The following is a 20843-nucleotide window of genomic DNA, read 5'->3' as shown; positions in this document are numbered from 1 at the left end:
CGCAGGGTTGCGGTGGTAATGGGGCCCCGGCAGCCGGTGGCCACAGTCGGCTGGTGGGCAGGTCCTATGCGATGTGGCAGGTAGCCGGGGTGGCCTGGTTACAGCAGGGTGGTGACTGCAGGTCGCGGGCGGTGCGTATCATCGGGCCTTGGGCGCGGCGCGTTGCTGAAGCTGGATGGTGGCTGGTAGTTGATAGTGGAACAGTGTCGTTCTGATGTGCTCTGCTTCTTTTCCATCTGCGCTGAAAAAGGTCAACACAGATGTAGCCAGCTCCCGCAGCTTGTGCTACGTGGCTGTTCGACCCTCACGTGAGTTATGAGGGTTAACGCAAGTCAGTCTTGCGTCACACCAATCGGCATGAGCGGCCCGTACGTTCATGCATCTAACGAGACTGCCTGCCGGCTTGCGCCCTCGCTCTAGGCTGTGCAGGCAGATTCTATATCTGTCTAGGGCGCAAGTTGTAGTGGGACGCGGGGGTTCGCCGGCTGATCGCAGCGCTCGTTATCTGACTGTGGCGTGGGTCGGGCTGTGTCCTCTACCCACTCATCTCGCTGCACGTAATGTTTCAGGTCGCATACCTGCACTGGTGTGCCTGTCGGTTTCAACCGCAAGTCCTCGAGCCTGTAAACGAGCGAGGAAAGTTGCTCTCGCGCGCGGAACGGCCGATCCATTTCAGCACCGAGACCGCAAACTGTTTGCTAGCTGAGAACGTGCTGGTGTCGAAGCACCAGATCGCCCACTTCGTAGTGAACATCCCGGTGCGAGCGGTCGTACTGTGCTTTCTGCTGCGCCTTAGCCGTGCCCAGGTTGCGGCATACGTTGCGTAAGGCTTCCGTCATCTTAGCGCGCAGCTGCGTCGCGTACTCAGCTCGTGCTGATGAAGCGACTGGCGTCTTCCTGCTGTCCGATAGAATCCGGTCCATCAGATTTAGCAGCTCTCTACCCAGATTGAGAGAAGACGGCGCATACCCAGTCGAGCTGTTAACGGTCGAACGCAAAGCAAACGTGATCTCCGGCAGATGGGAGTCCTAATTTTTGTGCCTTCCAGAGTACGCGACATGCATGTGCTTAACGTTGTGATTGACTCGTTCCGTGGGGTTCGACTGAGCATGATGGGTGTTCGTTTTCTTGTGCTTAATGCCGAGTGCAGCACACGAATCAACGAACACCTTCGCAGTGAAGTAGAACGTGTTGTCCGTTGTCAGCTGCTCTGGGAAACCGATCCTGGTGAATACGTTCATCAGCTTCTCCATGATCACTCGTGCCCTCAGCTTTCTAAGGGGGAAAAGCTCAACCCACTTGCTGAAGTGATCCGTGACCACCAGCAAGAACTTGTTCCTACTCGGTGTCATAGCATACGGTCCCATGATGTCACACGCCGTGATTTGCCAGGGAGTCTGGCTGTTAATCGTGTGCATGAGGCCGCGCGGTCGTCCGCCTTGGGTCTTCACGCTTTGGCACACATGGCACGAGCAGGCATAGTGTGTTATGTCCCTTTTCATGCCAAGCCAGGTAGCAAAGCGACACAACTTGGTGTAAGTGTTGGGGCCGCTTGCATGCCCAGCGATGCACGATTCATGAAAGTAGCGTAACAGTGCTGCTCTCAATGCTCGCGGTATCACCACCTTGAACGCCTCGTTTGTGTCGCTCTCGGAGGGGATATACCTTAGCAGGACGCCGTCGGAATCCAGCAGATATGAATCGATCGCGCTCACAGCACTATCAGCTGTTTCCAAGCGCTCCGCACCGAGAGCAAATCCAGCTGTCTTCATGTGCGCGGGCGGCCCTGCCGCCTGGCTCCCGGAGCCCGTCGAACACCTTTCGACAAAACGGATCCTTCTGCTGAGCTTCGAGCAAGTCCTTTCTTCTGAACACAATCCCCACGGAACTCGCGTCATCCACGTGGTTCACGCTCTCGCCCTGGATCAACGGTTGGTCCGCGTTCTTTACATGGGCTACGGCTCGGGTATGTCCCTCGCTCTCTCTGGCTGTCGGGCGGTGGGTTGCGTGACCTTCCTCGCACTGGACAGGTGCTCGCGAGAGTGCGTCAGCCACAGCGTTGTTTTTCCCTTTGCGGTAGCGCACGGTGAAGTCGTAACGCTGCAGCAACAGGAACCAACGCGCTAGGCGGACGGTCAGCTCGCTGAGTCGTCTCAGCCAGGTGAGCGCCATGTGATCCATCTCGATCACAAATGCCACCACATTGACGTAATAGTCGAACTTACGCAGAGCAAAAACTATCGCGAAACATTCCTTCTCTGTCACCGAGTAGTTTCTCTCTGCCGGCGTCAACGAACGGCTCACGAAAGCTACCGTACGGAGGACGCCTTCATGCTCCTGAAGCAACACTGCTCCTAAGCCCAGGTCGCTTGCGTCGGTTTTAATCACAAACTCCCTGTTTAGGTCGGGTAGCTGCAACTCAGCCGTGTCAGCGAGCGCTTTGGTGAGGTTGCGCAGTGCATCCTCTTGTTCGTGACACCAACTCCAGCGCTTGCCTTTCTTCAAAAGCTTTGTCAAAGGCGCCTGCAGTGCTGCGCAATCTGGGATGAACTGGCGATAAAAGGTCGCCACTCCCAGGAAGCGTCGGAGACCGGCTAGATCTTTGGGCGATGGAAACTTAAGCAAAGCCTCAAGCTTATCATCGCACGGCAGAATGCGGCCTCTGTCGATCGTGAACCCCAACAATGTTATTCGGGTCGGGGCGATCTGTGCTTTCTTCGGGTTCAAAGTGATTCCCGCGGACCTGCCTCTCTAGGTTGTCCCTCAAGTGGCGCAGGTGTTCCTCGAACATTTTCGAGTACACCACGATGTCGTCTAGGTATACGGGCGCATGTTGCCACTTCGCATCTCCCAGAACACGGTCCATTAGGTGCTGATAAGTAGCGGGTGCTCCTACCAAGCCAAAAGACATTCTCTTGAATTGGAAAAGGCCTCTGTGACAAGTGAAAACAGTTTTCTCCTTGTTCTGCTCATTCATTTCAACCTGAAAGTATCCGTGGCTAGCATGGAGCGTTGTGAAGTACTTCGCCCCACCTAGGTTGGACACTAGGGAAGAAATGGTTGGTAGAGGGTACGCGTCTTTTCTCGTAACCTCATTCAGTTTGCGGTAGTCCACGCAAAGTCGATACGTATCGTCTTTCTTTGGAACCAAGACTACCGGGAAGCCCCAAGGGCTGTTAGGCCTCTCAACAACACCAGTGTCAATAAGTTCGTCTAAGGCGCTGCCTAGTGCTTTTCTCTTAGCCAAGCTAATTGGTCTAGGATTGCACTTCCAAGGCATTGCATCACCCGTGTCTATTCGGTGCCTGACTGGGGTAGTGAGGCCAGGGCGGTCAGTGAATGTCACGTTGTACTCGTAGAGGAGCGATGACAACCGTGCCTTCTCCCTCTCAGTCACGCCGTCTACTTCTGACAACAAGGGGTGTGCTGACCTTCCCTGCACGGCAGAGCAGTTTTCTACCGCGGCAACCTTCTCTCTGCCCTCTCTCTCAGCGGCGATTGTCCGCTCGCCTCCTGGTTCTCGGGCTGGCGGGGTGGATTTGTCACGGTCACTCCACACTCGCGCCGCGTTCGGAGTCTGAATTGTCTGCAACGCCGCGGGCGCTTTCGCGAAAAGCTCCCTGTAGCCTCCGCTGCTGATGTCTGTCACAATACCTGTCTTGGCTAGGAAGTCTCGTCCAAGAATTACAAGAACTGATAAACAGGGAAGATGAACGAGGCGTTGTCGCCGCACGCGTCTTTCCCAGCAAACCACTATCCTAGCTGCACCGCTTGATTGCGCTGTGCCGCTCGCACGGCGAAAAGTGGTATCGCACTCTCTAAACCGGATTTTGTTTTCGCGGAGATGGTTTAACACCTCGCCATCGAACAAAGAAGCGCTTGCTCCTGTATCGAGTAACGTGGTGAATTTCTTTCGAGCTATCGTTAGCTCAATGAACGGTGCTGACAAGTCAACAGATCTTCCTATGCGACAGGCCAAAGGCACTAGCAAACCGGGGTTCTCTGTGCACGCCGCGCAGGATCGAAGGTCGATCACCGGCGGCTTTGGCCGTTTCCCGACCGTGTTTGGTCATGGGCGGGAGGGCGGCCACAATCACGGGCGAAGTGCCCCGGCTGGTCGCAACGGTTGTGCGGGCCCCGACGGGCTTGGCAGTGGTCGCCACATTCCGGTCGGTCGTCTCGAACTCGCGGCGCGGATGGTGGGGGCTGCTCGTGCGGCCGCGTGTTGGCCTCGCGATCTCGCCTAGGTTCATTCCGCTCTGCGGCAGTGTGTGCTGTTCGCAATGCGTAGCTGAATGGGTCCAAAGTGCGGTCGGACAACTCCCAACCCCTTGGGACACGTTCGTCAGCAAACTGTGCTGACGCTCCAGCTCTGGATGGACTGCGCGCTGAGCTGCTATTCCACGCGCAGCGCGGCTCAAGTGACAGTGATGCGGGTGGTGGCGGCCGATACACACATGCAGAGAGGATGTCTTCCTGAATGCGCTTCACCTCAGCAGCCAGCTTATCCAAATCTCTGAACTCCTCTCAGGTAGGCCGTGAAAGTCGGGTGCGCTTGTCTCGTGGCACGCTCAACTTTCTTCATGTTCGTGGCGCGAGGGTCAGCGAGGCGATAAAGTTCGTCCATCGCTCGGACGTACTCTAACAGAGACTCGTCGGGGTGCTGGGTGCGGAGCTCCAGCTCTCTCCTCAAACGCCACTCGTAGTTTGCTGGAAGGAATTCGTCGCAGAAGCTTGCACAAAACTCCTCCATTGTCCTCGCTCGGTTGCCGGCTAGTCGGTACCAGCGAGCCACTTGCTCCATCAAAGAAACGGGCACAACACGCACGAGCATTTCGGCGTCTGCAATTCCTGTCACTTGCTGATAATGCAGCAGATGGTCGAGGTACTCATTTGCTCCCGTACTGTCGTGGTACCCCGTATAGGTAGGCAAGTCTATCCTAACACGTGGTGACTGGGCCAAGGCTTGCAAATTGCGTTGAAAAATACCTGCTAGACTCTGCATAACCTGCATTGCGTTCTGCGAGAGCACCTTGGATGATCGTAGACTAACGCCCTCAGAATTTGGCGCAGCCGCTGATGGCGTCGAGTGATGAGGCCTAGGTGCCTCATTGTTCGCGCCTCGGAGCGGCAAGGCGCCCGATGTGGAGCCCCCCATCTCAGGCCTGCCCAAGATTTGCAACACCAAACCCTTCTACAGGCGCGTCAAGTAGGGAGCCCTGGTTCTGTGTCGCTAGCTCTGACAGCATGAACAAAGACTGCAAGTCACTCCTGTTGGCTGTCATCCTTTGTTAGGGCGACGGTAGTCGTTCGCTCGAACAAAGGTCACTGCTCGAATGCCTAGTTCACCCCACGTTGGGTGCCAAGATATGGAGTCACTCTGCATCCAGCCGGCTGGGAAGGCAAACTTCTGTGCCAGCTACACGCAGGCGTTATTCAAGTACGCAACACGTTTCCCCAACCCGTGGCACAGAGTCGCAGTCACGGCAGGTCCGGACAAAATAGGCAACGGTAGGGCACGCTAGGAAATAGTTTATTATCCTAACGCGAGGCAAAGCACACCGTGGAAGAATGTTCTATCCGTAAAATAGATGTTAGTAGCTCACCAAGTCGTTTACGTCGACCGGCGTTGAGTTCGGGGGCCGGAGGGCAGCGAAAGGGTTCCTTGAGGCACTCAGGTCAGGTCCGGCAGCGAGAGAGCGTTTCCTGCTGCGGGTTCCTCCTTTTATCCCCTCGGGCATTGACTCCCTAGCAGGAAATGGTTGCCGCCATGCTCAGGCATGCAACCCTCTCCGCAGTCGCAGTAGGCAGCGCGCTGCCGTGGCGTTACGTCAGTGCTGGGGCGGAAATGAGCAGAGTCGCAGGGGTGCCTTCTCTCCACATTCCTGGTGGCCAGCGCACACGGGGAAGTCACGATCGCCGCTGGCGCGGGGGACAAGGGGGGGATATCAGTGTATCCCACACCGTCGACTCCCGACGTGGCGCGCGTTTACATGAACCGAGTACTGGTTTTCCGTCTGATAACTCAACAGCCAAGCCGTGTTGGGTTCATATAAGCACCGCTATTGACTCGAGGGCCTCCTATGAGGAATATTTGCAGCTGCATTCTTGACTTGGATCGCCACCTGGGTCACTGTGCTCCTGCGCTGGGCAAGGAACAATGCTGTTCTCCCACACTGTCCTGAATAGGGAGCCACCTTCCTGTGTTTTGGCACTAACAATGCCTTATTGTGTGGCTGCCTGGAGGGGAAAGGGGGGCGCTTTTGGGTGTGGTCTTGCATTCCACTTCCTTTCCACACCACAAGCGGGAGCAAAAAAGAAAAGCAGAAATCCTTTCCGAATACAGCCCAAGCAAGAAAAAAGGAAAGAAAGCGCTCAAGCTTGTCCAAGTTCTGAGTAAAAACCTGCGCACAAGAACACAGACAACCAAGAGGTTGGTGGTGGAGTGTAGTAGCGACAAAATATTCTGGCGCCAGATGGAGCCACGTCACGCTAGTTAAATTTGGCACGAATTTCAAATCCCCGCAGAAAATTCATAAGCAACTTTCAGAGCCTGTAAAACGCAAACACTAAGCTCAATATGGGTGAAAATTGGGGCTTGACAATCAAGAAAGAAAAAAGGAGGAAATGTTGCGGACGAAATTCTGATATTTGGCTTAATTTTTTCCGCGAGATGACATGAAAGACCGACATATCTAAATGTGCAATTTTTATGGATCTTTATTTCTGATTTGTAAAAAATTGATGCTTAAAAATAATATCTGTTCGCATCATTTCCTCGATTCACTAAAGAAGAAAATGCTGCCACAGACCTCATGAAAATCGAGCCATTTTTAGACACGGTACAGCTTCTGAAAGCTCCCATGTATTTCCTATGGACTTTGTCACTGGTGAACCCTCTTAATGCCTTTCTTTAAAGCTTACAGGAGCTGTCGCAGTGGCTCAGTGGTTATGGCGCTCAGCTGCTGACTCGAAAGACGTGGGTTCGATCCCTACCGCGGCGGTCGAATTTTGATGGAGGCGAAATGCAAGAAGCCCGTCTACTTTGCGATATCAGTTCATGGTGTAATAGAACCCCGGGTGGTCGAAATTTCTGGAGCCCTTTACTACGGCATCCCTCATAACCTGAGTCGTTTTGTATACCCCTGTAAACCATAAGCCATAAAGTTTGCAGGAAATATTCTTTTGTCATAATGATACATCATAGGCTCTCCCAAAGCTTTAACTCTTTCTCTACCGTGAGAAAAATGATTGAATTTTTGTGTTTTTGTTGAAGTTTTTTGGCCCAAGAATTGTGAGGTTTTAAATTTAATGTGATACATCAAAATGAAGCCAATTAAATCTACTTTTTTATAATAAGCGCTTTGTTAAAGTGTTTCGTGTGTCATTGACAAATTTTATTTGTGAAATCAATGTAGGTGTGTGCGAATATTGAAATTTTCTTATACAAATCGAATATGAATGTGAAGAAAAAATGCCTTCAAATATTGAATATCTGTTTAGTTTGAAAGAAATTCAGAAAAAGATAAACTGACAGACATTTTTGTCCTTATGCTTTTGAAAATAATACATTGCTTTGGCAACCAACTTTAAACAAAACTAATCTGATCCAGCACTGTAAAAAAAAGAATAAAACATGACGTGCACAGAAATTTTTCCCTTATTCGTTTTTTGTATGTTCTAGTAGCTTTTATTGTTCTGTAAAAAGTACTGCATTTAAAATATAGTGCAATACATGAAAACAAAGGTAAATAAGTGTGCTTTTTAGACACGTAAAATTTAATAACAAATTGTGTGTTGCAACAGAAAATTTTGTTTGCCGTATATAAGATTTTAGGTAAAAATTCAATGAAACTAGAATGAAAAAAAACATTAAGAATTTTCTGAAATGTGCAAAATGTTCAGTATTGTAATGGCCACTACCTGTGAAAAAAATCAAACTTCTATCTTGAATAGTAAAAAAACAATAACTGGAAACCCTATAGTTAGGCACTGGAGAGCAGCTGCCTGTGTTCCAGCCTGGTTTCCGTCATTACCGATATCAAAACTGAATCCCAACAAAAAGGCAGTAACTTCAGACTCACTGCTGCTTGGGTCTTGAAAGCGGAGTCTTGAGATTTGCGATGTTATAGAGCGCGCATCGCGCATGCGGAGGCTGCCAAGTGACTTTGATGCTACTGCATCTTTGGAGCGCGCTAAAAAAATGCTGCCTTGTGGGAAAAAAAGAATTACATCGAAAACAATACTTTATTGGTCTGATTACATCCCAGATGATACAGTGTGCATCTAAGCAACACAGAAGGCTCCGAAATTGAGCGGGGAAGTCGTCATTAGCGGGCAGTGAGCGCGTTACCACATCTTTGCAACGTGCAAGAAAAATGCCGCCTTGGAGGCAAGAAGAAAACCTTTGTTCTTTGACTATAAGCTAGACGCTTAGCGTGGCAGTAAGCAATGCGGAAGATTCTGAAACCGGAGCACGAAGTCATCGTTCCAGCTAATGGTGCTTAGTGGGCATGTTAAGGAAAGCGTTAAACCGGACACATAGTGGCAGAAAACACGCGAAGACTCGAGACCGTAAAAATGACAGTCTGCTCATGATTAGCCTGGCTCATCCAAGTCCACTAAAAAGTTAAGTGAGAGCACAGGCACAAATGAAATAGTCATGCAACATTGATAGTTTAACAAGTGGGCTTTTCACTCCAATGTTATAACGGAATATTATTAATTGCCCTGTTCACCAGAATATCCAGTGTCGGCGTTGTCGGCGTCAGTGTTGTGAGCGAAAAATCACGAGCATGGATCTGGCCGATGGTCCCCAGAGAGCAACCTAGGAGGCAGGTGGCCCACCTAGGTCACGTGACCTTGAGGCGTCATCACAACCTGCCCGCTGGACAGCAAACTGTCCACCGTGGCAGGTAGCAGTTTTTCGCTTGGGAAGAGCAACCTGGGCCACACAAGGCCCACCGATTGCAGCACCTGCCATTGCAGGGCAGTGGTGCATCGCCTAACCGCTGCACCACTGCGCCATGAGGTGTATGAGGTCTCCCAGGGATTTGTGAATGTAGAGAATGACCTGCTGAATGTATGGGAATGAACCCACTGCGCTATCGCGTCACACTCTTAAGGTGGAGCTTAAGTGTCCCCATCAATTTTTGTTTTTAGTTTGATGTAATGAACACTGGGGCCACCATAGTGCCGTGTAAACATTCTTCATTCTAGACATGTTGATACACAGTGCACAATGATGAAAGAAGTAAGAAAAGAAGAGGGAGGCTACCAACAGCATCAGTTTTAATGCGAAAGCATTTATTGCCTCATGAGTGGCGTGGACATGGCCTATGGTGACGCACCCAAGTATGGATGTGCCACACTTGCTGTCCACACAAACAAGTGTGGACAGAGCGTGTCCTCATGAACTGTCAATCATCCAGTAAGAGTGTAATTATGATTTGTAATGATTAATAATAATTGAATACAAAGTTTATATGATCGAATTACTAAATAAAATAATTGATTAAATAGTAAGGCAATTAATTCTCTATAACGCTGGGTAATTAATGAAATTGGTGAATTACTAGTAATTCCCCCATAATTTATTGAACAGTAAAAATAACAGCAAAATTAATTGGTCAGTAATTTTATAATAAAACCAAAATAATAAAATTAATTGACAGTAACTGATAACATATAGTTAATACATAATAAATTGATAATCTATGAACTGATTAAATTATTGATAATCAGTGAACTAATTGCTAGCAATGATTAATTACATTACTAAGTAATAGAAAACAACATAAGGAGACTTAAGTGCAGCTTCAATTTTTATGATGTGCATCGTGCTACTTTAATCAAAGCTTATTGCAGTCGTGCTTCATGTACAGCATTAACTGTTCTCCTTTGGAGCTTTATACAATAAAAATTCAGACCCTATAAGCAGGATTTGAAGCTGTAAGCAAACATGTACTTAGTTGGCAATTTTAAGGTTTGTCCCCTCCCCATTTTACTTTCTTTTTTTAAGACTTACATTTTTGTCAAGAAAGGCTGGCACAGTTTGTGGTAATGGTGGATTAACGATGTTGACAACTGGGCTGAAGCCACCTCTGCATATCAAGTCAGATACTTTTGTCTAGTGTTTAGTACTCAAAATTTTTCCTCCTTACTCAATCTGGAACTTATCTCTTCTGGCTTTCACCTCTGATCCAGTCTCATCTTGCTCTCTGTACTCTTGACATTCGTTATGTTGGACAGTAAAAATAAATAAGGAAAATGGTGCCCTGCCTGCACTGCGTGTGTACTCTTGACTGTGATTCAACTCTGATTGCATTTTTATCTTGCTTTTTTTCTTGATCATTGCATATGGGTAGTGCCGTACAGAGGAACCATTTTGATGGCACTTTCATTTGTGTGCTGCTCTGACACAGATAACTGGGCGCAAGCAATGGAAGCAAGTTTACGATCAATTGGGAGGTGACCCAAGCAGCACAAGTGCTGCAACCTGTACCCGTCGTCATTATGAAAGGTATGTTGGTTGTCACAAAGCTTTTGTCCTGTGTCATCTAATGATACGAGCTGTTTAAACCTTGTGTTCCTTTCTTGGAGCTATGTAAATTGAATGCTTTTGCCCAAAAGTTTGATATTACTTTTCATATATGTGTAGTTGAGGTTTATTGCATTTGAGCACGGATATATCAAACCAGATATCTTGAATTATTGGCTATATCAAACACACGCATTATACCCTTCAAAAACCTGTGTAAAAGTATAGGAAAGTTGTGCATTATATTGGACTTCAATTTTGCCGGGCGTTTGATATGTCAAACAGTGTGCTGTGCCCCAAGCGGAAGAGGAGCAAGGGGGGTACGGTCACTCCCTCTTCAAGTGAGAAGCCGTATAGCTGTGCTCGGGTGGATGCCAATGTGTAATTATTGCCTTATTACAAATCTACCCCACCTTGGGGGATTCCCCTAAACATTTGACCAACACTGTTCCCACTTCGAGTTATTGATCAGTTCGCTCTCGCCCTACCATCAGCTTGCCATCCCGGTTACCTCAGCTGGTAGGGTGATTGCTCCGGTGAAGCAGTTTCTGAGAAAGCTGTTCAGCTTTCCTTTGTAGCCATATGGCTGCTCTCGCGTGGATGCCAGTGTGTAATTACTCTCTTATATGAAACTTCGCATAAAAAAGCCTCACTGAATCTGATTTTTTTGACATACATACATTGTTCAATCAAATTCACTAAATACGTTTACAGGAGCCCATAATACAGGCTTGTGCTGCCTATGTTTTCAGAAATAGGCACAGAACGCAGGTCAAATATGTGAATATGTATTCTTTATGCAACTAGAAATAGGTAGCTGACTGGTTTCTTTGCTATGATTCACATTTCTGTGGCACCTCATGACGTGACGAAGTGCATCATTCAAGCTACTTGACTACAGAATTAAGTCATTTACAAACTAGCTGAGCACATTGTGACCTGCGAAGGTACTCATACTATGAGTATAAAATAACCTCGTGAGTAATGGCACCCGTGACGGAAGCCAACAGCCACCATATGGCAACAGCCACCAGGTATGCCATAACAAGCACCTCTTTTCCCTTCACCTCTACTCTTGAATAATGGTAATGCTGTTAAAAAGCCAGTTAGATTTTTTTGGTTCTCTTTCCATTCAGTAATCTCCTTAATGATGCATGATTTCCGTTGCTCTTTCTTCTTGAGAATGAAGTGCATGGAGGCATTTTTTCCGAATGGCATTATAATGTGCCATTGTGAATATCAGTAATTTGTAGGAAATTTAGTATCATATCTGAAGTCATTGACATCAGAATGAATGCAGTGACATTTGCAAAATTTTTTAAAATACAGCATTCCCACAGACAATCGACTTTTTCTTTTTTTTTTGCTGTTTGGCGAGGCCACTATATTCGTGAGCAGCAAACCTTCAGAATTGACGCTGCTTGGTGCCGACATGACTGAAACACACGCAGGATTGTGTAACAACTGAAGCAAATGCACTCACTGAAACTGAAAACTGCACTCTCTGAAAAGCTGGTGCCAGTGTGCTGTGAGCGGTGACCATTCTTTGTGGCTGTGCAGTAAACATACCGTAAGTGCAGCCACCTTCTCGCACATACTATTTAGTGTGTTACGATGTCAAACTCAGTGCCAGACTCTTAGTATTTAAACTGAAACCATTCCGTAGAACAAGCTTCCATGCAAAAAATACCTAACGTGCGTCTCGAAAATATGCATTTTGGTCCATTGTTACCAGTTGCATGTGTAATATTTTGGAAAAGGTGACAGCTTAAATTATATCTTTTAGATCTTCTAAGTGTCTGATGTTTCTGTAACCAATTTCATACCGCAAAACCATTAACACAGTGTAAGCTTTTTCCTTGAAGGGGCACTACAGGAAAAGTACCAAGCCAAGCTGCCAATTGATAGATTAGTGTTCTGAAATAACATTGTTTGCCAGTACAGTGACTTGGTAACCTGGGCAATTATGTAACGTGTAAAAAGTAACAGTGACCGTACTAACAGTAACAAGTGTACAGTCATCTTCGAAAATACATGGCCCATGGCTCTGGTGGCAGGAGGGGCTCCGGGACCTGCTTATGTACCGTGAAATGGGTATATCGAACCCTCCTCAGCGTCAAGGGGTGCCTGCTGGGATGGCAGGTGGCAGTTTTTGCCACATTACAAAAGCGACTGGTGGGGGTGCGGCAAGCATTCAGGCTGAGGTTCGCACTTTTATCTCACACTAGTATTCCTCTCTCGTACTCTGCAATGGTGCCTCAGAAGACGCAGCGGCATGAAGTGTTGGTAGCCTGGCAGTCAGCATGCGGCCACACCTCTTGCACTCATCGACAGCGGTGGGGATGGTTGCAGCCTTGAAGTAACCATCCTGTGCTCATGTTTGCTGTCACGGAGGCGGTGAAAATGATGTTAGCTGTTGCGGTGACAAACGGTCTTTCTTGTGACACAGCTGTAATGTGGGGAAGCCACCCTAGCTGGCACTTGGCGTATCGCTGTTGTGTGCTGACAGTGTTGTGTAGGGAAGCGAACATAACTGGCGCATGGTTTTTTGTGGCCTCCGGAATCGCTGCGAGCACTTTTAAAATGCCGCTAAAAATTGGAAGGTCTCACTATTTCTCTAGTAAGAATTGGCTGAGTTCCGGTCCCTTCACTGACATAATTCTCTGCTCTTGCATAAGGTTTTGACTAATTTTGTATTACAAATTTTGGCTGTATAGAAAAATTTTGCAATTTTTTACCCCTTTGCCATAACGAGGTTTGACATTAGTTGTGTACACAAGAAGGTTATTAAGGAGCACACATACAATTCTATTAAAGTGATACTCAGGACGACTCCATGTGATTATTGCTTTCAGTAAAAATTCATTCTTGGGCTCTTTCTGACTATGTTTATAGCAAAAGACACATTGATCGCCAAGAAAATTGGATTTAAAAATCTTCCCACCAGTTGAAAAAGGACTGGTCACCATTGTTTTGAAGTGAAAGGCTGTGTAGCGAAGCCTTTGGACATGCCCATTTTACTTAGCAACACCTCTGTTTAGTTTTCCGGTGATTTCTAGCCTTTGAAAGTTTCGCTTTTGGTTAGAGGGGTCTCGGGATTAGAATGTGGTTTGCTATTGATACAGGCAAACTTCTATGTGTTCTCAGTGTCTCTTTAAGGGGCACGTGGCTTTAAAATTCCAAAAAATGATCAAACAATAGATTTTTTTAATTGTTGTATTCGCTTGTAGGCCTTGTTTTTTATGCTCTCCCAAAGTTTCATTGTTTCGTGTACCACTGCGGCTGTGCATAGCAGGGAAACGCTCGAACAATGAGCGTTTTTCTCCATTACGGTTTTCTGCCTAGATAGATACTCACCTTGCACAGCAGATTTTTCTCGACTGTTTTATCATTTTGACCCCATTTGTTTTGTTGCACTTCTAGGACCGTTGTGCAGGTTAAGACATTCATTTTTTTTTTAATTTGTGAATTTTAAATTTCTTGTGTTAAATCATTTTAAATTTCTTGTGTTAAATATTCTTCTTGCACTACACATGTAAACCAACACTGTATTGCAAGAAATTCAGAGCCAAAATTTGTGCTTTGCAAAAAAAAAAATTCTAAGAATGTCTAGACCTGTAGAATGCCAATAGGAATGCAATGGATGTTAAGCCAACCTTCTGCCACATTTTCTTAACTCCGCAGCCTTTTCACACAGATTCAGAGATAAAATGTAGATTAGGAAACAATTTTCTTGCAATATAACTGAAATTTTATGAGAGTGGTCATAAAATTATTTCTAATAAGCTCACAAAATTTCCCATAAATACATCAAGAAATAAATTATTTTCTGAAAGCCACGTCTCCTCTTAAAGGGACCCAGAAAGGGGGTCTCAATAAAGGTGTGATATGTCTGGGACGTTAAAAGACGATGGTTCATAATTATCCCCCGGCAAGAATTATTTTAATGCGTTTTGTGGAAGCTGAGTTATATGCAGACAAAATTTTGACTTCCGCGTCTTCGCGCCTTTCCCTCTCCTCTCGCACGCTCCTTGCTCCTCCGCCGGCCCCACTCACTCGGCCCCTCCTTTACCTCCGCCAGCTGCGGTGCGCGCCGCCGGCTGCTGCCGCGGTAGCGTGTAACGTCTCAAAAAATTTGGCGCTGTGAACCAATGATTACCCCCGGCTGCTGACGTCATTTGCAAGACGTGACGTCGTCTGCCAGGTTTTCGCGCAAAAGCCCGGCACCACGCATCACTGCGAGGTGCGAAAGCAGGAATTTTTAAAAATTTCTTGTAAATTTCCCGCTCGCTTTTTAGGTCTCGTACGCAGCACGCTCGGTGTCCTGTACTTTACATAGTGCAAACATTTTAAAGCCAAGCTCAAACACCCCTTTCTGTGGCTCTTTAAGCGAAAACAGTAGTTTGAAATCATTTGAACAGAATGTGAGAGTGAGTGTTGAAGTACTCACATCAGCATCATTTTAATAATTGTCGTGCTGGTGCACAAACAGAATTTAGTCGGTTTTCTTCCTTTTCAGGTTCATCTGTTCTTTGTATATTTATGGCTGTACTTGGGTTATTGCTAATCACAGTTTGGTTGAAATCTACTCCACCTTTGAGATAGTCTTGCAAACACTTTGGGTTATACATAAAAGTAGTGCCCCTCATTGTGTTTTTCATCACTGTGTGAGGATGGAAACAAGTGGCAGTAGTCAATTCTTAGCTGCATTTAAACATTAGTAAATTGTTTCATTGCAGAAATGATGTAGAATGCGTAGTTGTAGACTATCATCATCATCATCATCATCATCATCATCATCAGCCTTACTACACCCACTGCAGGGCAAAGGCCTCTCCCATGTCTCTCCAATTAACCCTATCCTTTGCCAGCTGCATCCACCCTTTGCCTGCAAACTTCTTAATCTCATCCGCCCACCTAACCTTCTGCCGCCCCCTGCTACGCTTACTTTCTCTTGGAACCCACTCCGTTACCCTTACAGACAACCGACAACGCACTCCCTCACCAGAGCAGGATTTGGCCACCCTGGTGTAGTACTTGGCCACAACCTTCTATGATCAAACCAATTAAGTTGTAGACTATTGTACCGTCAAAAATGAATTAATGCTGTAGAAATAGATTAGTTAAACGTTACTTGCAAAAGCAGTGCCCATAACCACGTGAGTGGGCTTTATACCACACAAGGCGGATGTCAGTTGTTTGGCGGCGTTATGAACCTCTGGCCTATCAAAGCAACGGTGTGGTCCAAGACCATTTTTCCCGAGCATTTCGCCCTAGAAAAGACAGGCCCCCCCCGCTCTCGTAGCCGCTGCAAACTGCTCGCCGGAGACTCCGCAGCTCGATGACTCACGGCCGCAAGGCAGCTGGTGGCAGGGACCCATACAATGGTCAGCAGGCCGGGGCAGCTTCTCTTGAACTCTGCATATCGCTCCTAGGATCTCCAAGAGTTTGAATCAAAAACAGTGGAGACCGCGCACTCACCATTTGGTAAAATGCGGAGCAATGCAAGTGCCAAACAATCCTATCTGGCACCGCCGAAACGCTCGGTTCATTTGAACGTAGCTGGCTGTCTTCGGTCGAAGCACATTCGCGGTTCGCTTTCCGCCATGGTGGTGTTAAGCTCATTTGAACTGCGTTAGCGTCTCTGGTTCCGCGAAATTATAAATTCACTTCGCAGGCCAAAAAATACTAAGTTCGTTCGAACAAAGTCAGCTTTCTGTAGTTGAGCGAGACCTCTCGGCTCTAGCGAGGTTAAATATAAAACAAGCAAACCCGTTTGCGCGTGCTTGTGCTATGGTACGACTATGTCCTCCCAAAAGCGACAGGAAGCTCCCGAAGAGCCTTAGGCCTACTCTTACACTTCCGGGCACCAACAAAGGGCCAAGGACAACAGCTAGAACACGACACCACGAGGAGATACGTTTCTGCCAAGGTGACCCTAACGCGAACGGCACCTACCGCTTCTCGCGGTGTCGCAGCGCCCCGGTGCTTTTCCTGTAATCACGACTGCAATCCAAATCGGCTGATTACGGCACCCGGCTCCCAGAGCGAAAGAGACAGAACAGAGAATATTTACAACTATGTACAAGAAAAATCGGGCCACCCTTCAGGCCTCCGCATTCACTCGCTTCTGGCTTGCTGTTCTCCGTGGACGTCTCGGTCTCGCTCTCCGTGTGCGGACCTCGTAGGTTCACCTTCCAAAGGTGTACTGATGAAGTGCTCATGAAAAGCGTAGCATGCACGGCCATTCTCCCATGCTGCTATTACACTTATCTCGCTGTCAAGAAAGCATCTCAGCCTTGCTAGCAACTCCGAATTCGGGTCAGGCCTAACGCTGTTCCAAATCCGGGCGGGCATTCCACGAACCGAACTGACTGTCGTCCCTCGTCCCAAGAGCTTGCCACATCTTGGGACGCCATTGTGGGGGTTCTTACTAGGCCTTCAAGCCTCCTTTGAGGTGTAGGCCGTGAACTCCGAGCTCCCGGTATCGCACACCACGCGCAGCCATTCTCACGGCGGCGTAGCGGAAATGCGAAATGAACACAACACGGAACAGGACTCTTTGCCCGGGGCCAAAAGTTTATTGGGTTCTCCCAAAGTCGCTGGCTGCTTGAATCTTGATCTGTGACCCTTGCCGTCTGGCTTGGTCATGCGGCTGGCTGGGCAAGAAGGCGACAACAAAGAGGGAAGAAGGGAGGTAATTACCTGACGTCCTCTCGTTGTCGCGGCTCGCTGAAGTCTCTCCCGGCCACTGCCGGTACCCGCCGATCTCGGCGCACTTGCCCGTTGTCACATTCGGCCAATCAGCGACCGCTCCGGCGGCGCCTGGCGGTGCGCGCTTGCGATCGGTTTTTGAGGAAGGAGGCGGCGTAGTGCTCTCGAGCAGACCTTCTGGCTACTCGCCCGTGGGGAAGGAGGAAAGCGTCCGCTTTCCTGTGTCTCCACAGTGCGCCTTGCCGGCCAGGGAAGGGTATGGCACTCCGAAACTCCCACAAACCGCAGTAGTCAACCTGCTTTTGACAAATTGGTGAGGTCTTTTTGAGATGAACTGTTTGGCGTAGCATCAATTTTAATTCTGGCACATGTGTATTTGTATGTACACAGTATACATATTTCAGTATGTTGATTGTGCACATGTGTGACTTAGTTGAGGAGCCTGCTGAGTGCATTCAGAAAACGCACTTTAGGCTTTAGGCTATGTGGGTGACAGAGTAGATGAAAAACAATTTTTTTAAATGCGAAAGCGTTATATGGCTCATTGGCAATGAAGCCCGGCGTTGGCGGCTTTCACCAGCAGCAGTGGTGCTAAATATCCCAGATGATGTCACCGTGATATCAGACAAAAATAAAATTTCTTTCGAAGGTATGGGGAATTGAATTCAACAGTTTCAGATTGCGAGGCAGGTGCTCAACCCATAGACCGCAAAACTATGTTGCTTTTTTCCAAACAAAGGTGAACCAAGCATATGTGTTGCCTTACAACTGTATGCTAATGAGTAGATGTGTCATTGCAAAGGAAGAGAAAAAAGTTTTGAATTCATAAAAAATACAAAGGAAATAAAAAAATGCTTTCATATTCAAAGCACTTAAGTACTTGTCTTTAAATGCCCTCCATAATTTTTTCAGGCTGCTCATACCACTTAACAACTAAAAATTTTCAGAGCAAAGCCTTAGGATGTTTTCAGCTTGATGTCTTGCTGTATGTGCCACGTGGAACAGCTGGCGACCTTGCGTATAGGGTGCATCATGATGCATTGTGTGCAGAAGCCAAGCAGGTGCTCCATTATATTCTCCTGGAATGTGCCTTCATTGACAGCACAATAGGAGCCACAACTTCCCTAAAACAAACACAGGCATGCTTTGCCTGTCGAGTGCTTTTGCAGAACGCGGTGTTAAATGCCTAGATAACATGCCAACTGCCAATTGCCCTTCGACACTGTCACAAGGGTGCAGCAGGTAGTCTTTGCTGTTTTCCACATGCTTGATAGCATCTGGTTGATTCAGTGATGTCTCATGTCCCTCCCTGTTAGCCAGTGTGATGTCATCAGATTTGTTTTCAAATGCAGCAATGTACTAGTCTGCTTTGATCTTCAGTGGTGGCTGCTTGTTAGTAAGGCTATGATTAGCTGTTGATGAACTGTGCGGTTGCCATCACATCTGCATATCAAATTAGTAATAGCATGCCACAGGCCAGGAACAGGATCTCATCATGCTACTTTTAGTGTTGGTATCATTGATCAAAGATAGCAAAGTGTTCAAAAATTTGTTGTGATGAATCATTTTATAGTTTTATGAATAAACTGTAGGTGCAAATGTATGTTACATTTGTAGTTCACAGAACTTTAATTTAATGAAAGAAAATTTGTGCAAGATTGCGTGTAGCATGGTATGTTCATTTTAAAGCTAAGGCTGAGGAGCTACGCTGCATAAAATATTTCAATTTGTGGCATTAAGCAGACTCTGAATTGCGCATTCTGCAGCTTGCCATCGTTAGCCTCGGGGAGCACATCTGAATATAGATGGCACACCAACTTGTTGCCAGTTGGCAACATACGTTTTTACAACTGCTTTAAGGAGTGCATGGATAAACATATGGATGGTATTTGGCTAGCTGCGAGTAAACAGGCCTCCTAGCTTGTTTTGGTGTCTTGCTGCAGCGTTTTCATATAGTTGCTTGCAAATAGAATCCCGCTATAGTAAGCATATTGTAGGACAACGGATATGGCAATGTGACATTGTAGTCCGAGCTTACCCTCCTTAGACAGCTGTACATTTTTTTCTCTCTGATATTGATGATAAAAATGTTTCTTGCAAAAGGTTGGCACTTAGGCCAAAGAGGGAAGCAAGGTAAAAGCTAAGTGGGGAGTGACATGAGTCAGTCTTCAGGATTTATAAAGACATCTTTATTAAAGGGACATGAGGAGAAATTGAAGTTGGCATGTATCGATAGAATACCAGCTCCTGATCACAAAAACGCCACTCTTACTCAAAACAAAGCTCTTGTAAGGTAGAAAATAGCAAGAACCAAAGTACAGGTATCGCCACCACAGGCCAATCTCGCAAGTACAAGCGTGATGACGTCATAGAACATAGTAGAACAATGGACGCCACCTTGGAGGAATTTTCCTTCCTATATGGAGGCCGCGTATCTCTAAGGCTGACAAAGGAAGGTTGCGCGGTTCAGTATTGAAGTAAGTTTTGTTTTAAAACCGATAGTGCACTTTTATCATACAAGGAAGACGAACAAAAGACAACCTGAATGTTGGAAGCAAAGAAAACTGATGCTTGACGGCGCCGCAGGCGGCCAGGAGAGTTTCAATTTGTTATGGCGCGTCACGTCGATGAGCTTTGCGTGCCCCGTGGTTTTTGTTTTTGATGCGCCTCGATTTACAAGTGCCGAACAGCAGAGGAACTCCAAGTGCCACTTCAAGTGCTAGTTAAAGTCTGGTCAGATGATCTCCACGGTCGATGAAAAACTACGATGGCACGATGGTCGGTGATCGTACAAGGCAGTTTGCAGTATAAAGAGCACTTGTGTCTTCGCACGCTCGCCCGCCGAAACATTCCCGGCTGCGCCAGTCAACTTCAAACTACTTAACGGAAATCGTTTATTAGGGACGGGAGGCAAGGTACAAGGCAGTTAAGAAAAATTGCTGATGGCCTAGCTCTGTTGGTCCAGGATATACGTAGCGAAAGCGCGGAGACTTCTGCATCGGAAGCCTGTCCGTTCCCTAGATGCGCCTTTATTCTTGGTTAAACCTTGAGCCGTCGTGGCGGAGTGGTGGCGTCTCCGCCTCAAACGCTAAAGGCCCTGGATCGATTCCGAGCCTCGGCATAGGTTTTTTTTTTATTCAGTGAGTGGGCTGGAGGTTTCAGTGGCTCCCATAGATGCCGCCACCGAGTACGTTGGTTAGCGATTAAGCGCAGGCTCTGTTAAGGCACGTTTATACTCCGGCGTAACGCGCGCACTGCACGGCGACATCGCGTCGGCCAAAGCAAGGTCCTGTATACTCAATTGCGCTTGACCGTCGACGCGTTTGGCGGCTTCGGCGCACTCTGACCGCACTGGCGGAGACTTGAAGCATGTGTCGATTTCGTGCCGAGTGCGCCAGCCGCCGCCGGCCCAGCCAGACTGATTCAGCTTCACGGCGAGGTGCGCGTTGTGACGTCGTTCAATAGCTTCAGCAGTTGGGCGGAGCTGTTCTTTTCTAGCTCGCGGCTAATTTAATCCATTCACAGCACACATCTGAGGGCACATGCAAGTGGGTGAGAGAACCCGATCCAGTGGACCCTGTACCTCCGG

General features: G+C 47.5%; 1 protein-coding gene across 2 annotated transcripts in view; it reads left to right on the top strand.

The window, feature by feature from the left end:
- LOC144113056 (AT-rich interactive domain-containing protein 5B-like) overlaps window positions 1-20843 on the top strand; it is a 66221-nt gene that overhangs the window by 21773 nt on the left and 23605 nt on the right. For both annotated transcript variants that reach the window (XM_077645950.1, XM_077645951.1), the window contains exon 5: window positions 10425-10522. In XM_077645950.1, the coding sequence (XP_077502076.1) occupies window positions 10425-10522 (98 nt within the window). The remainder of the gene's footprint in view (window positions 1-10424; window positions 10523-20843) is intronic.

This window comes from Amblyomma americanum, chromosome 1, assembly GCF_052857255.1.
Source record: "Amblyomma americanum isolate KBUSLIRL-KWMA chromosome 1, ASM5285725v1, whole genome shotgun sequence".
In the NCBI taxonomy this organism is placed as follows: Eukaryota; Metazoa; Arthropoda; class Arachnida; order Ixodida; family Ixodidae; genus Amblyomma; species Amblyomma americanum.
The sequence above is the reverse complement of the archived record's forward strand: the minus strand, read 5'-3'. Positions and strand labels throughout refer to the sequence as shown.